This window comes from Triplophysa dalaica, chromosome 3 (genome assembly GCF_015846415.1).
Source record: "Triplophysa dalaica isolate WHDGS20190420 chromosome 3, ASM1584641v1, whole genome shotgun sequence".
NCBI lineage: Eukaryota > Metazoa > Chordata > Actinopteri > Cypriniformes > Nemacheilidae > Triplophysa > Triplophysa dalaica.
Genome location: NC_079544.1, coordinates 23,522,680 through 23,539,689, shown reverse-complemented (window position 1 = coordinate 23,539,689; position 17,010 = coordinate 23,522,680). Strand labels below are relative to the sequence as shown.

The window sequence follows — 17,010 nt, the reverse complement described above, 5'->3', positions numbered from 1 at the left end:
TCTAGCATAAACTTTTGGATCACAGTTACTGGGCGACAATTAAATGACTCAAATTCATTTGCTGGGGTTTTGTATGACTATTTTCTAATACAAATATGTTTTTTTATAAATGTTTGATTCCATATTTTGCACGAGAAGAGGATCTTTGATGACACTTTAACCAATTGGTTTGGACTGAGGAGAAAAAAGAAAGAAAGAGGGTGGAAAAGTGGAATGAGATTGAAAAACGTTTGCGTAAAATTGAAGTTTATCCTTTATTCACCGTTGTGTCATTTCAAACATGTGTCACTTTCTTCTACAGAACACAAAATAAGATATTTTGTGCAAATTATCCACACGTCAGTGGAAAGGCCTTCAAACAAAAAACCTTGGAGGAGTCTACCCACTCACTTATCAGATACACACTGCACCTGTTTATAATCTTCCCTTTCATTTCTTAACCTTAATCATTTCTTTATAATCTCTTTTAATCCAGATGCATTTTTCATCTGTACCATTGTATATTGTACTTTAAAGGTTCACTTATTATTTAACTGCATGCATGCATTAAGCTGTAGCAATGTACTGTAGCTTTAAGATATTTTGTCATCATCAATCAACATCACCAGAAGCTGCTTCAGGGGTTATATAACATATAAATAAAATGTAAGCACACAAAGAAATAGTACAACAACTACAGAATAATGTTATTTATGTAATTTAATGCATGTCATATGAATGGTTTGTGTTGTAGAATGATCGTGAAGTATAATCGGAATATTGTAATATATTAATATATATATTAATTCACGTGTAATTCTTCACCTTCCCCCTTAAACACAAACAATTTCTATGACATAAATGACAATAAATACATATTTACTATAAACATATAAATACGTGTTTAAAAGGTCCGTTAAAATGGGACAGCAGCGTTTTAAATCCAATCGCAACACATCATGGCTAATCACAGCCAATCACAGCCAATCCCATCCAGTCATAGCCAATCACAACCCCCCTCACGTCCAAATCAACATCCATTCACGTCGCCCATAGTCGCCGTAGGGATGTGCAGTCAACAGCCAATCAATGTCCAGACGTCCAGTCAATATGGTCCGTGCGCGCGTAGCGTACGTGCGCGGGTGGGGTGAATGGCGTAAACAGATCGTAACTGAAGGAAAAAAAACTGAAATCAATCCGAGGGCGCGTTTCCATTGGTTACAGGCTCCTGGTACCCAGGAAAGAGGATGTAGCATCTCCTGTGGTAGCTTAGCAAACGGGCCAAATGTGGGGAAAGGGCGCCTGTCGTGCGGGTTAATATGGGGCAGATGATGGCTGTATGAACGTAAAGGTGATGATTCACCGGCAGGTGATACTGACCCAGGTGAGTGGTTGTTATTTACCGTTATCTGCCGTTAGTCAGACGTGTTTTGCGATGTCTGTGGTGATTAGCAGTGTATGTTAATATGATAACGTTCCCCGAGGCGTATATTCAATACAGTGTGGTGTAATGATAACGTGTTGAAAAAGGATTTCTTTCAGTTTCTTGCCCTTGTTAAATTGGTGCTCAGCATCAGTCGCGGCCTCGCGCATCTTTGTGTGGTACGCGCGCATGTTTTCGTGCACGTGCTTGTGTTTGTGGCCCGAATGAGCATCACCATCTCTTAATCACAATACTACAACTGAACCGCACACCTCATCCTAAACCAAAAGCGCAGATGTATACCCTAAACCTACAACCCATCCTACATCAGAAAAACAAAAACACACCCCATCATATACTCCACAATTACACCCTAAACGTGCACCTCATCCTACATCAGATACACAAACCCTACAACTTTCACCCTAAGGGGATAAATCCGGGGTTAAGATACATATCTATAAATGATAAATAGATCAATGTATCTCTCTGGCTGATGAATCGAATATCTAGTCCTTTGTATCTCCCATCATTTACCATCCCACAATCTAAATCTGTGTATTGGTATATGTTTTTTAATCACTTTTAGGCAGCTCATCAGGACAACAATGGCTTATTAAAGTCATTTGTACTTCAACACGATAGGTTTCATACAGCAAATCTTCAGAATGGATGGGGGAACAAGTGTTCATTATTACTCAGGGTTGGATCAGAACAGAAATCAATTAGGTGAGGGGCACAGACAGGGTGGATTAGTATCGATTCACCTGAGACCAGCAGTCCATTGATCCCCTCTAAAATCAGCACCCGAATACAGAAAAACACATGTTCTTGTAAAGGCAATTGTTTTTCCCCCGCTTCCCTGCATGTGTGGGTAATGTGTGAACCTTTTTTACAATAACATTTTATTAGTATGTTTATTTATAGATATGTGTTGCCCAGTTTGTTCCAGAGCAATGCTGCTCATATCTGATCTTACGTTAAAGATTTTGTTTGAAATAAAATGTTGTAAAATGGAATGAGAATATTAGTTTTTATGAAAAGATGTGATGCACATATTAATTCTTGAAACTGTGAAGTGAAACAACATACAGAGAAGGGTTTTGATGGAGGCTGAACCAAAGCACGTGTGCACCAATTGTCAATAAAACGCAGACATCAGTTTCACTCACCGCATGCGGTTCATGTCCGGCATCTTTTAGCGCTGGGACACATATACCAGTTTCAAACGATCTCCAAATCCAGCGTTTTATCCACGTTTATATAACATTCATCACCCAAATGGAGTGAATAAAACAAACACCTGAACTTTGCAAACATATGCTCTCTTTCTCTCCTGCTTTACAAGTGAAAGTGGCATCTGCGCATGAGAAGACAGCACGTTTAACATTGTAAAGAAGTCAGAATGCATGAAACACCTTTGCAGGGCTGCTTTACAAACTAGTCTCTGGTCTCCTTTCCTGCATTCCGCTGAATCCAAGGTGTTAGCATTAGTTTTACCACTTTTTTGTCTAAAGGTTGCAGGCTTTCCATATTGTGGCTTTGAGACAAGTTTCACATTCTTAAACATTACGCCTGAAAACCAGCCATCTGGTCTATGAAGAAAGCTGTTATGTTTATATTGGTGTCAATGGACATTCATCAACGTTCATAGCATAAACTCATAAACGTAAATCTTTGAAAAGTTTGTAAATGCACACTGGTCTGTTATCGCAGGGGCATTTCCACAACCATAAACATGAAGCGGTATGAAACGAATCGTAATTGGTTGCTTGACCTGTCAGTTATAATGGCGTCTTGCAAAATCAAGTGTTTTTGGCCGCAGAAATCGAGAAAAATCTCGCAAAATCCTGTGGGGACTGATATACGTAGTATCCACACTTTAACTTGTATGCAGTCATGCATCTGTGTAGTGTGCCCTTGTGCTGAAGTTTATTCGTTTTCATGTAGGAGATTACATACATACTGTATATGAGACAGAATTGTGGCTTGATCCTGTTTCTTTGTACTCTGAATAGAAATATCTGCTCCTGTAGGCCTGTGTTTTCTGTTATGTAAGTGCATTAAGATTCTTGGGTTTCAGTTCGCCGCACATGAGCCTGATGCTGATGTATCCCGTCCCGTGTGAGACAGACATACACACACACACAGTGTTATTTAATGGATCTGCCTCCGAGGCTTTAATGATTATAATTAATTTAACCGTGGCAGTGTGATTGCAAGGTGTGTTGTTAAAGCTTTCCTCCTCTTGTAAACACAAACGCGACTGCTGGTATATTGAATTTGCTTCAACGCGACACTGTTTAATCATCAGTTAAATTTGCCCCTTTAGCTGTTTTCATACAGCAAAATGAAGAAATTGCATCATTTACAAAAAAAACGAAACTTTCCATTGTTAACTTCCTCCTTCGGTCACCCTTCAAGACGATCAACCATTGTGTGTGTGTTTACAGTTGGAGATCAGATGATGGTTTTGATGTACTGAGATCATTCACAACTCCAGTCGAGACCTCTAAACCCCTCTAACGCATGATAATCTGATCTGAGCTTTTTTAGTGTTGTTTTGCGAATCCTTGCGGATGGACTTGCGGATGGACAATATTCAGATTTTCACTCCATGTCTTGTGTATGCATCTGCAATGTCCGACCTTTCCCTTTAACGTTACATGGTTATTTTTCACAAGAACTGTGTCTTGTGAAATTTGAATTTGGGGATCATAATGGTTGCGTTGACAACAGACTGATCTGCCTCCTTGCACGTACTTCTTAGATGGCCGTGAAAAGTCTGCCTTAACTGCAACATCCGAGCCCCCCAGGACACCATCGTACTTTCCATTTTTTGCATGCTTGGATTCACACACCATATGTTCCAAAAGAGCATCAGGCCCTTGTTTTTGTGTAATGATATTATAATACATTATAATACAGTATATCTGTATACTGTTTCCCTCTCTTGTGTTTTCAGAACTTGTACCAGAACAGGTTTCTCGGGCTTGCAGGTATGGCTTCTCCATCTCGAGCATCTCAGGGCAGGCGGCGATGCAAGGACCCGATTCGGCACAGTTTCAACCCTGAGCAGTTCCCTAACGTGGACTTCCAGAACGGCGTGCACGAAGAGCTGGCGGCCGCCGTGCTGCGCTCCACCAGCGATACCAACCTCGTGACCTCCCACTGCCGCTCCACTCTCACCGTCAGCACGTCAAGCTACACCATCGGCCAGACCCAGGACATCACCCTCATCTGGGACATCAAGGAGGAGGTGGACGCGGGGGACTGGATTGGCATGTACCTCATTGGTAAAATGGGTTTTTCTTTATTTACTGCGTAAAATGTTTGATAGCTTAAAACCATAGACCTAAAGGGGATAGTTCACCCCAAAATAAAAATTGTCATTCAAAACATGCATTTGACTCTATAATCTGTGGAACACAAAACAAGACATTTTGTGAAACATCTTAATGGTTATGTGTAGGGCTGTGTAAACGTTTTTCTATTGATGCATAAAATCAAATAATTGATTATAAAATATGCAATTAAACATCATACGTGCCAATGGTAACTATTTTTTTGTAAATAAAGTATTCTTATTGTGTCTCATTAATTTGAAAACTTTGCTTCTGACTAAAAGCTTATAAATAACCTTACATATTTTATACTGTAGTACTGTACATACATACAGCACTTGCGCGTCTCCCTCTCTCTCTCTCTGCCCCGTTCAGATGAATGTGTGTCTGCAGGAAGCTGCGTGTATTGTAAATAAAGCTCTTTTCATTTCTAAACTTGGACCACTGTTTATAGTTGTTTAAGATGTAAAGCTCTCAATTGACGCCACATTGCGTCTCTAAGCCATTGGTTCTCAAACTTGGGGCTCTAAGATGGATCCAGGGGGAAGCAAACACATACCTTGATCATGCTATTTTTCAGGTCATTTTACATTTAAGATATAACAATCAAATCTCACAAAATAAGCTGTAAATAGAGCCTGCAATCATATGAAACGCTTCCTTTTATGTGAAGGTGATGTTAAATTCGACGACATGCACCCGCCTTGTTAATTAGGCAATAAATGAACAAAAGATATACTCCCTGTTGTAACATCCACCCGTTGTAAAAATAAAAGAGATATCTACTGGGTAGTAGTAGCAATGACATTCACGCTAATGAATGTTTTTTGCTTGTTCGGAAAAATATTAAAGAAAAAAAATAGATTCCCGGCTTTTGAGAATCAAATCGACTTTTATTTTTTTGTCCAGGCCTAACGCCTTGTTCTTAATGGTTTCTATTGTCTATTGTTGTAATGCAATTATGCATCGTGATATCGAATCGCACCACTTGTTTTGTGTTCATACAATGGAAGTCAATGACGTTCAGTGTTGTGTGGTTACCATGTTCTTCTTTTGTGAAATTTTGGAATGATATCAGGTTGAGTCAATGTTAAAAGAATTGTCATATCCAGGTCTGGTGGGTCAGAAAATGTTCTTTAACATGTCCTTAAAATAATGGTTATCAGAGATTGTTTGCAGCCCGGTAAGAAGTATATTTTTGCCATATGGTTTTAACAGACTCTGTGACTATTTGGAGATTATTAAAATGTGTACATGTGTATGTAACAAATCTCCATTAAAAGGAAGGAAGGAGGCGGGAACCGGCAAACATTTAAACATTTAATAAAGTAATTTAAGAGCCGGCGGCCCTTCACGGACGACCGCCGGCGAACAAAACATGAACATAAATATAAATACAAACATAACATAAGTTCGGGCCCGGTCCTCTCTCTTCGACGGTCCGGTCGCTCGTTCCTTTTATATGCAAATCTCCTACGTGATTCGAGGCCGGTGTGCGCACAGCTGGCGCTAATTCACAATTACTCACCGGACTCGAACCACGGTCTCGCCCCGCCTACTCTACTACAGTGTACATGAAGTTTTAAATGTGATGTGTACTACACAAAGAGATAAATCCAATCTCTTGTTGTTCTCTTAGATGAGGTTCTGTCGGAGAACTTTCTGGACTACAAGAACAGAGGCGTCAACGGCAGCCACAGAGGTCAGATCGTCTGGAAGATCGAGGCCAGTTCGTACTTTGTAGAACGTATGTAATTCCTGAATTCCTGCAAGAAATTGAAATGATGCGTGTGAATGTAATAAATGCCAATTGTAATGATTTACATAGTGATCCAAGAGCAGAGTCAGAACGAGAGCGAGCTGAAGAGCGTCATGGCCTGATGATTTCCTGCAGCAGGTGTAATGGTTATTTACCGCACACAGGATGTCATTTAAGGAAATGTGGGTGTTTGTAGCTGCAAAGATCCTCTTCCTTTGTCTTGCCATGAGAAAATCTTATGTGTGAAAGTGTGACACTTGAATTTTTTAGGTGTAACGCAAATCATTTCAAGAGTGATACACAAAGTGATGGAAAATACTTATTTTCATGCATTTTAAATGTTAAAATGTGGAAAGCACTCACTGCATCTCATTTTTATATATTTTTAAAATAGAAATGTGTGCATGTTACAAGTAGAACAGTTAACATTTAAAAACAACATTTGATTTACTTGGTTTAATATTTCATTAATTAAGGGAAATGAGCTAGTGTCTTAGCTCTCATCAGAATATTTGCATGTTACTGAGTGTAAAAACCTCAACTTTAAAGCAAATGTGATTGATGGATTAGAATTACTCAACATTACTTACTACCCTTACAGTCAGCAACACTCCATTCAATTAAAGTTAAATTGTTAAAGTTAAATAATAACAATAATAAAACTTCTTACGATACCCAAACCTAGTTTTAATACTGCGCTTCTCACTGAAAGACCTTCACTATCCTATATGATGTGTGTGTATATAACCTAGAATGCAATCTGAAGTATCAAACTGTGATGCCATACACCTCTCGTAATGTTTTTGGGCTCTTTGGATGTCTTTATCATATTATTGAACTGACTGTGAGCTCTTTGAAACCGCACACACAACCTTTTGCATAACATCATCACTGTTTGTTATTGTGACCTTTGACCTGTTTTGTGCTTGTCTCTGTTTCAGCGGAGACCAAGATCTGTTTTAAATACTATCATGGCCTGAGCGGAGCTCTGCGGGCCACCACACCGTGTGTGATCGTCAAGAACCCTGTCGCACCGGTGAGTGACTAACCATCGAACACTTTCTTTAGAACATGTTGGAAAAATGTCTGGATAGTGTATTTTAATAATATATATGTCTGAATAGATGCATTTGTCTGAATAGAATCATTATGGCTTTAGCCGTATCAATGATCATATACAGTAAACACCATCGTTCTCTTACTGATTATTTCTATTTTGTACATTTTAGAATAATAGTTAACATATCAAAACTATGGAATAACACAAAGATAACAGACAAAATGAAGATTTTAGCTTTTGACCGGTATTGTATACACTGATCAGTCACTGGTTTTTTGAGTCTCATGTAGACATGTGCATCCCTCCATTGTTTTGTCTTTCCATCACGTTTCATTGAGTGTCTGTGAAGAGAATAGTCTGTCCCATCTGTTTCTGAGAGGATTAAAGCCAAAGATAATCTCAGGTTATCATTTCATGCTTTAATACAGTCACAGAACAAATGCAACTCTGCTTTCTTAATATGGAAGTGTTTCAGACAAGGTTCCCAAAGCCATTTACCTTTGCTCAGACAAACAAGTCCATTTTCTTGCTAAAGGTCTTGCTGCAGTTTGTCCGGCCAAAGCTTGACACCATTGGTTGAAGCAAATGTTGACATGTTTGACAGAAAGAGCAATGATTTGAAGACACCACAGAGCCAAAGCATTGGAGTCTTTAGTTATGTTTTTTTACCTGGCTGGGAAATGCCGTTGGATGTTTAGAAAAGATGGTATGGTTAGGATTCTACGTGAGGAGTTTATGGCATAAAGAATATGACACACAGAATTGAATGTAAAAAGCATCATTATTGTCACACATTCATTTTAGTCTGGGACTCGCCTTATGCCTTGTCTGTGAAACCGGGCCTCAGAAAGTTAACTTAATCTTCAGAATCAGCAATATTGCTCTGGATAGTCGACAATCGGTATCGGTGAAGAAATGTTGTATTAGTCTCTACTTTTTATGCAGAAAAAGTACTTTGTCCTTAAATTTTTTTCTTAAAGAACATGTTTTTTTTTAGCTTCACATCATACTGAAGTGATTTGTTGTGATGAGATCCAATTGTTTGTTTTAAACGGATGTTGCTGTTGTTGAACTGAGGTGAAACCTTGTCCATGAATGAAAAATCATGTTTTACACATTTTCTGCTGTCAGGTGTATAAACCAGTGACCACAGATGATGTTCCTCAAAGCCAAGGCCGCAGAAGACTCATCAGCTTCTCTCTGTCAGGTGTGTGCACGTGCATGTATGCGTGCGTGTAAAGCTGTGGTATACTTCTTTTTTTACGTGTACGCATACCTAAACGTACAGCGGAATGTATACTGCCTTTGAATCATATGCGTACATCCGGGTTTTGACGCATGTGCATAACGGCGCATTGCAATACCTCTCCGGGCCCACAGGGGTCAGGTTTTTTTTTCTACAACTTTGAATCGATGCTCCCAGGACACTGTTGCCACCTGGTGGTTAGACGAATTACTGCAAGAAATGGAATGTGCATGCGCAACCTGCATATACTATTTTCGTGAGGCAACAAAATTCAGGCGGTACATACACTATTCAGAAGACAAACTTTCCTTCACGCGCACTGTACGCTTTCCCTCGCGTACGCGTGAAAAGGAAACTATGCTTCAGGCTTAAAGGTTAACAATTTTGCAGTAAGATAACTGTAACCACTAAGCTAGTGTTATATATTTTGTTCAGCTGAGTACTTAAAATATCTCAAATGTTTCCAACTACTTGTAAATTGTGAGAAAATCGCAATTCTAAACAGTGACATGGGGCTGTGCAGTCGTCTGTCAATAGCATCATATCCGCGTTCCCCTTTGTTACCGCACTAACTGACGTAATCAGACGGGTATCTAGCAAGCCACTTGCTTGTTTCGAGCAGTCACTTATTTATGGACCACAATTATTCGCAACATTTATAAAACTTTACCTTATCCGCTAACATGATTTCTTGTTCCCGTCTGATTGATGGCCATCAGCGGTGGAGATGAAGACAACAGATCCCATCATCCCACGCTCCTTCACAGCGTCATCAAGCTACCACACTGTTGTTGAGGGTTTTTTTACAAACTGTAGCTTTAAAGCACATTACATCATTAAGCTTTATCAATATTTATGGGTCACCTATTTTTAGTGTCTCCTGGAGATGTGATTATTGATCGAGTGCTAACGGCCCATAAAAGCTGTTTAGTGTGTTTACTTCAGTCAGTTTTTCCCGTACTGAACGTACTCTGGTGGTAACATGGCTCACATGTATAGTGATGGTATACCTACTGTATATTACCATTTTGCCAAATCACAGGATTTACGTGTTCGATACAGTGGTACTGACATCATGGTTGTATTTCAAACCACAGACCCACTTCGGAGACCCATTAAGAGGATTTTAAGCTTTTTCTGCCCGGCCTTTCTTTAACTACAATGTTGCGGTATAATGATTCAGGCTCAGAGTGCTTGAGGAAAAAAAGCATTCCCTGGATACTTTAGAAGGATTGTCTCTGTAATAAATGCGTGTGTGTGTTCAGATTTCCAGGCCACGGGACTGAAGAAAGGCATGTTCTTCAACCCCGACCCCTACCTGAAGATTGCCATCCACCCTGGGAAACACAGTATTTTCCCTGCCCTGCCTCACCACGGCCAGGAGAAGAGATCGGGCATCGTCTGTAATACCATCAATCCTGTTTGGCAGAGAGAGGTATGTGAAACACACACGCGCACACACACACCCTATACAGACCCTTGAAACCACTAGAGCAGTGGTTCTCAGCTCTGGCCCACGAGATCCATTTTCCTGCAGAGTTTATCCCCAACTCTGATATAAAACACCTGAACAAGCTAATCAGCGTCTTTACAATAGATGCGTTCAACTTAATGCGGCGCTGCGCAAATCTGTCATCATATGACATTTAAGTACCGCAAAAGAGATTCAAGTGCAGATTGCGCGGTACGCATTTGAATCGTTCTCGCGGTACTTTAATGCGTTATGCCAAACAATCTGCGCAGCCCAACATTAGGTTGAACGCAAAGTCACTGATTAGCCTCTTCAGGTGTTTTATCAGAGTTGGTGCTAAACTCGGCAGGAAAGTGGATCTCGCGGGCCAGAGTTGAGAACCACTGCACTAGAGGAAAGTGTAAAGCTCACCTCGGCCACTTTAATAAAGAAAAATCTGCCTTTCAGTGAAAAGAACCAATCCTTCGTTAAAGTCAGGGATTCGTACAGAGAAAAAAAAATATGTCTAATATCTTTTTAAAACTTTTGCTGGTTCAAAAGAAGTAATAGTGTGTTGTGAACGTATATTTGGTCACTTTCATAAGCAAGCATATAAGAGCACACAAGTGGCACACAGTTTTATGAAGATTAAGTTGGCATGTTGGCACAGCGAACATCACAGCTGAGCAGGAAATATCCCAGTGCCAGTCTTAACAAATGTGTGGTGACTATGTGTCTGACCTCATGTTCAGTGTGGAGACATTTGGGTGTTTTTTACTGCCATTCAGTTTGCTTTTGTTGGTTCTATGCTTATGTAGGTTCAAGGGCCAAGAGATCCCACCACGATGAAAAAGAGCACTTTCTTTAAAACCAGCTAAATGTTTTCCTTACCATTTTCTGCATCTCCGTATTTCTTTTATTTTTTTGTAGCGCTTCAATTTTGTGTCTCTTCCCACGGATGTGCTGGAGGTCGAAGTAAAGGACAAGTTTGCCAAAAGCCGACCCATTATAAAGCGTTTCCTGGGGAAGCTATCCATGCCTGTGCAGAGATTACTGGAGAAGCATGCCATCGGGTACGTACTTCAGACACGGCACCTGTTCAATTGTGATTTTATTGAAGCCTGGGAAAGTCATGTAAAATATTCATGGAAGTTTAAAAATATAAATTAACTGATTTTAGTTTTTCTCTAAAATATTGCTCCTGTGAGTGCATCTGTGGAGTGGACAATATTGATACTATATTGAACTTACAAACCGAAATCCTACCCAGCCATTAACATGAACATGATTTCTTAAACATCCTTATCAATTCATCATTAACAACTAGAAATGACATTGAAATTCATAAGGATGGAAGCACAGTTTAAAACTTGTCCACACTGGGACGATAATCGCGTGTGCTTTTCGATTAAGTTTTACGCCTCGTTTCTAAACAAAGATATACCAATATGAGTAGGCACACAGATGCACAATACGCCACGGCCAAATGCCTTATGTTCATTTTTTTACCCGCCGCGTGAAAAAACTGGCCAACCAATGGGATTTTTTTTCACGTGCTTGGAGCTGCTGAAGTTATAGTAAAACACGACTTGGGGGCGCTCAAGCACAAAACGGTCTTGTCGAGCACACATTTATACCAACGACGAAGAGGAAGGGGCAAGATAAATGCTGCGTCCCAATTTGCCTACTTGCAATGGAAAGATATGTAAATTTTAGTGCGTAGCAAAACTGTATGCAGTCACTGGAAGATCCTAATTATTTTATCGAATACTATTTAGGACGGATAGTATGCGAATTGGTATGCAGCTAAATTATTCTTCTGTGTGAGAAGTGTCATAAGCATAAAGTTGAGCAGCGCCCCCTTGTGTAACGGGGTAATTCTGTTTTTGATTAAGCACCATCTAATGTCAGGGAGTGAATATGCACATTCACTTGGCTCATAAGCATTGAAAACGGATGGGGTATGAACGTCGAAAAACATCTCAAAAAATGTTGTCAATAAGTATGTGCGATTATCATGCGATTATCAGTGTTTCTTTAAGTGTATTGCCACTTGACTTTGTCATTTTATGGATTCACGTTTACTGAATTTTATATGTTAATGAATTAAAATAAATTATTCCTGTAGCTTGATAGGTTGAGCATTGCGTTAGCAACTTAAAAGTCATGGGTTTGGTTCCCTAGCAAAACAAAATGTATAAAATATATAGGTTGAATATAACACTGTAAGTCACTTGAATAAAATCATCTGCATAATGTTTAAACCTAAATGTAAAAGATGACGGGGTCACTTTTGAATTTGTAGTTGAATAATCATTGTGTCTCTCTCACTATCACTCACTTAACGTTTGTGATTGTTGTCTTAGGGATCGTGTGGTGAGCTACACGCTGGGTCGGAGGCTTCCGACGGAACACGTCAGCGGTCAGCTACAGTTCAGATTTGAAATCACCTCTTCTATCCATCCCGGTACCCCCGCTTTTACTGTTAATGTCGAACGAGTCCTCGACACCAAATATACTAGTACACCGTCTGTTATCTTAAACACAGAATGCTATAATGTGGGACGCTGCAAGACAATCAGTATTCCACGGATGAAATTTCAGGACCTGAAATAACTGTTGTATAATCTGATATGCTCGCCCGACCACATGTATGAATTATATTATCAGCTTTTAACATCAGCTGCTGCTCTTAACAATACAAAGTCACATTTATCAGATGATACTGATATGCCCACCTCTGTCTGCTTCTGTCTTTTGTGCAGATGATGAGGATATGTCTCTCAGCATCGAGCAGCCTGTGGTGGCTGGTGATGCTCAGGTTCAGCCTCAGGCAGAAGACACCATGAGTTTGGACCAGGCGGCTCCAGAGCTGCCGTTTGACGGAGACGCAGCTTCTGCCAAGATGCCCATGGATGTTGAACCTGGGCCCAGCTGTGCAACTTACACAGATACAGCTGATGCAGCTGAGATCGAGCCTTTGGAGCGCGAGGAGCAAACGCAACTAGAGCTCGAGGAACAGCAGGCGGACCCTGTCGAAAGCCAGGACGGTGCCGATGAACAAAGAGCTGTAGAACAAATGGAAGAAGATGTGACACATGCGGAGGCAGAAGAGGGGAACCCAGAGGAGGCGGAGACTGAGAGTGCCTTTGATGATGGACCTGTAGACCCTTCAGAAACTCCCGCGATAGTAGAAGAGGACGGAATCTCGGACCCTCAATCAGTCCCGGAAGAAGCAGAGGTGGATCTTGAAGAAGGCTGTTCGCTGAGGATCAGAACCACGCCGCGACGGAAAACGCGACCGTGCTCGCTTCCCGTGTCGGAGCTGGAGACGGTGATCGCTTCTGCCTGCGGAGAACCGGAGACTCCACGTTCCCATTATATCAGAATACACCACCTTCTGCACAGCCTGCCCTCAACCCAACCTGAAAATCAGGGGGAGGGACGCGAACGCGACAGGCCGCAGGGAGTGGAGGAGGAAGATGAAGATGAGGAAGAGGGTGCGACGCTAGAGGCTCAGACACTAACGCCCAATGGCCCGCGGAGGACGCTGCCCCGCAGTCGCTCGCACGAGCGCCTCTCTGATCTCATTCAGATGCTCGATAGAGATGGACAGCCCCTCGGGGCTGAGGGCCAGGTCGGAGTTCAAAGGTCGCCGGGGGAAAGCGAATGTGATTTGAGTCCTGTTCCTTGCTGCAGTCATATGGCACAGAGGACCACGGGACCCGTGCGGGCACCGTCTCTAGATAGCGCTCGTAGGTCGGAGAGCACTGTTTTTTCATCTCAGGATGATGAAGATGAGATGGACCGAGTAAATGGCACGGTGGCATCACAGGCTGAGGCGGGGGCTAAGAATCGAGAGCCGGGAGATGGAAGTTGTCAGTGGGAAGAGGCACCTGACAGCCATGTCCAGAGCCCGCACAGCATTATGGGTAACGGAGAATCATCTGCAGCTGGACCAAGCAGCAGAAGTGAGCGTGCTTTTTAAAATGTAATTTGTGTCAACATTTTTTTATATTTCAAGGGCTGGTTTCTTAGCAACTGTATGTAGTAAATGTTAAAAAGCCTTTTATTGAATCGTTTCTTATTTAACCAAAGCAAAAAACTAAAATATATCTTGATGTATGACCAACAATACAAGCATATATTTATTTATAAAATAAATGGAATAATATTATATCTATTTTATAAAATGAACCACTTAACCTTTTTCCTACATGCTAAAAATCTAAAGTAAATTATTCATGTATGCAGCAGTGGGCAAAAGTGATGTCCAGAGGGCATTTTTGTACAGTATTTGCTTTTTTTTGACCCCTCGAGTTAGATTTGGGTATCACAATGAAGAAAATACAACTCTGTTAAAGACTTTTTTTTTCTCTTTTACTTTTTTCTGATTGTTTGACAAAAAGTTAAATTACGACATATAAGGGACAAGGCTATGGGTTTATGTTATTATACAAAAAATGACAAAACTATCAGTTATCAGTTATAGATATTTTTCTTGTTTTTGACTCAACCTTTCCTCATGTATTGTGTGTTCTTGTTTAGGTTTCCAGAAATTCTTCTCAAAGCTCAATTTCAATTTACATTCTAATAGCAACTCAAACACAATATTACAATACTTAGTTAATGATAAACGATTTTCCAAAGTTAAACATAACTTCTGGGCACCGCTGCAGACATGTTGATGTTCTCATGGTGGTTTTAAAAGGTTGTTTTTCAGCCTGGATCAGATCTGCACTGGGTGGACATGGGAGATATTTTCCAATGCATTTTTGTATGATGTGACCCCTTTCATGGATACACAGATTATTAATCAGAAGTGTTTGAACATGTTTGTGATGTGTTTAGGAGACTGTCCTTTGCCCTGTAGTCACCCTGCAGTCAGTCAGTTACCCGCCCTGCGGCCCGACCCGCATCACTACCCCACCATAGATGAACCGCTGCCACCGAGTGAGTTTGCACGTTTAACCGCACACACAAGCTAACACATACACAGATACCACGGGTGAGTATAAAAATGACTAACTAAAAGAGTAAGATGAATTTGATTAATTAAGTAATGAAATATAAAAAATATAGGTGTACATTCTTTGAAGAGACAGCACATTGCGTTTTCTGTAAAAGTGATTTATTGGTCTTTTTTATTGGTTTGCTTTTTATTGGATACGACAGTTGAGGAATGACAGGAAATCATATGCGGTTGAGGGGAACAGGAGTCTTGAAATGACTAGACTCCAGGACATGAACTTAAGTTACCCGAAGCAATATTGCGCAATGCCAAACTTCAACCGACTTATGTATTGGCTATGACGACATGCCATTTTCAATATGAGCCAAATGTCACTTTGAAACTCATGCCTGTACTGTCCCCAAATATGTCAAAGCTTACGAGTGTAAAAATACAACCTCTTTCAGTCTCACGCTCACTAACCCACACTAAGATTCATTAACAGATTACAGTCTACAAAACCCCCTCATGACCATCTGCTTTCAAAGACACACCATCACATCTGTCTGTCACTTCTGCTGTTTCTCTACTGCTGTGTGTGTGTGAACCAGCCTACATATTGGGGAATCTTTGGGACGTCCCCATTATATATAAATACTATTTTTTATTATTTTCCATCCAATGCTTTATCAGTCTGTGTGGTCTTAAATGTTAATCTTTGATTGTTGAGAAGAGTGTGCTTTTGTTCATCTGGTGTAAGATAAAATCAGCAGCGCAGTTTTACAGTTGAAAGGGGCTCCACCATGCATCTTTGCTATGAAGAAGCTACGAACATTTTGAAAAAAGCTAGTTAGTTGAACCGTGTAACAAATGCTTATAAGATGGCATATTAAATGTACAGTTGACAAATGAGACAGACAGGTTTGTGGTTTGCTCAGACTGGGAGGCGCGTATTGACAGCCATGGCCGTGTGTTTTACGTGGATCACATCAACCGGTCAACCACCTGGCAACGGCCCACGACCGCAGCCACGCCGGATGGCCTACGCAGGTCTGGTTCAGTCCAGCAGATGGAGCAGCTCAACAGGAGGTAAACAACTTGACGGACCGGTTTATACAACATCAGAAGTTTCTTTATTTAAATTGTGTTTTATCACTGATGATTTCTTATATCCATTACCAATTTTATAACAAGATAAAGTAAAAGAGATTAAAGTAGGATTTCAAGCTAATAAAATAATCTCCAATAGCAATATGGTAACAGTAAAGAAGTGAAAGATTTGTACTTTTAAAAGATGCTCATGTGAACTTTGATATCAGATATCAGACCATCCAGAGGACAATGGCCACAGAGAGGAGAGATGAGGAATCTGGAAGCCCCCGCAGTGACAGGACGGCCAACACTGAGACTGACTCGCCTCCACAGACCAACGGTAATCCACATCACACACGTCAGCCCTAAAGACATCTTCATGGGTTATTTCTGCAGGTGTCTCTTTCTGGTCCAATAGCATATTCTAGAGGTCCCTAATATCTCTCTTCCTTTCTCTCTGTGTCTCAGAGTTGAGGAGAGAAGCTCCCTGTTCTCCGGGTCACTGTCAGAAGGTCACACTGCTGCTTCAGAGTCCCGCGGTCAAGTTCATCACTCACCCAGAATTCTTCACAGTGCTTCACGCTAATTATGTGAGTTTATGCTACAGCACACACAAATGCTTTTTACGTTCCAGTTCACTTCCTAATTATGATGTGAGAAGAAGAACTGGGGTTCAAATCGAAATGTGAGCAGAATTGAAAATGAA

General features: G+C 40.7%; 1 protein-coding gene across 2 annotated transcripts in view; it reads left to right on the top strand.

Moving 5' to 3' along the window:
• The first annotated feature begins 1,138 nt into the window (after positions 1 to 1,138).
• The window catches only part of hecw1b (HECT, C2 and WW domain containing E3 ubiquitin protein ligase 1b), a 29,310-nt gene continuing 13,438 nt past the window's right edge, over positions 1,139 to 17,010 (top strand). For both annotated transcript variants that reach the window (XM_056743705.1, XM_056743703.1), the window contains exons 1-13: positions 1,139 to 1,363; positions 4,368 to 4,698; positions 6,386 to 6,493; positions 7,447 to 7,541; positions 8,697 to 8,772; positions 10,077 to 10,246; positions 11,192 to 11,334; positions 12,628 to 12,728; positions 13,027 to 14,232; positions 15,113 to 15,214; positions 16,151 to 16,301; positions 16,532 to 16,644; positions 16,773 to 16,894. In XM_056743705.1, coding sequence (XP_056599683.1) covers positions 1,319 to 1,363; positions 4,368 to 4,698; positions 6,386 to 6,493; positions 7,447 to 7,541; positions 8,697 to 8,772; positions 10,077 to 10,246; positions 11,192 to 11,334; positions 12,628 to 12,728; positions 13,027 to 14,232; positions 15,113 to 15,214; positions 16,151 to 16,301; positions 16,532 to 16,644; positions 16,773 to 16,894 — 2,763 coding nt within the window. In that variant the 5' untranslated portion in view covers positions 1,139 to 1,318. The remainder of the gene's footprint in view (positions 1,364 to 4,367; positions 4,699 to 6,385; positions 6,494 to 7,446; positions 7,542 to 8,696; positions 8,773 to 10,076; positions 10,247 to 11,191; positions 11,335 to 12,627; positions 12,729 to 13,026; positions 14,233 to 15,112; positions 15,215 to 16,150; positions 16,302 to 16,531; positions 16,645 to 16,772; positions 16,895 to 17,010) is intronic.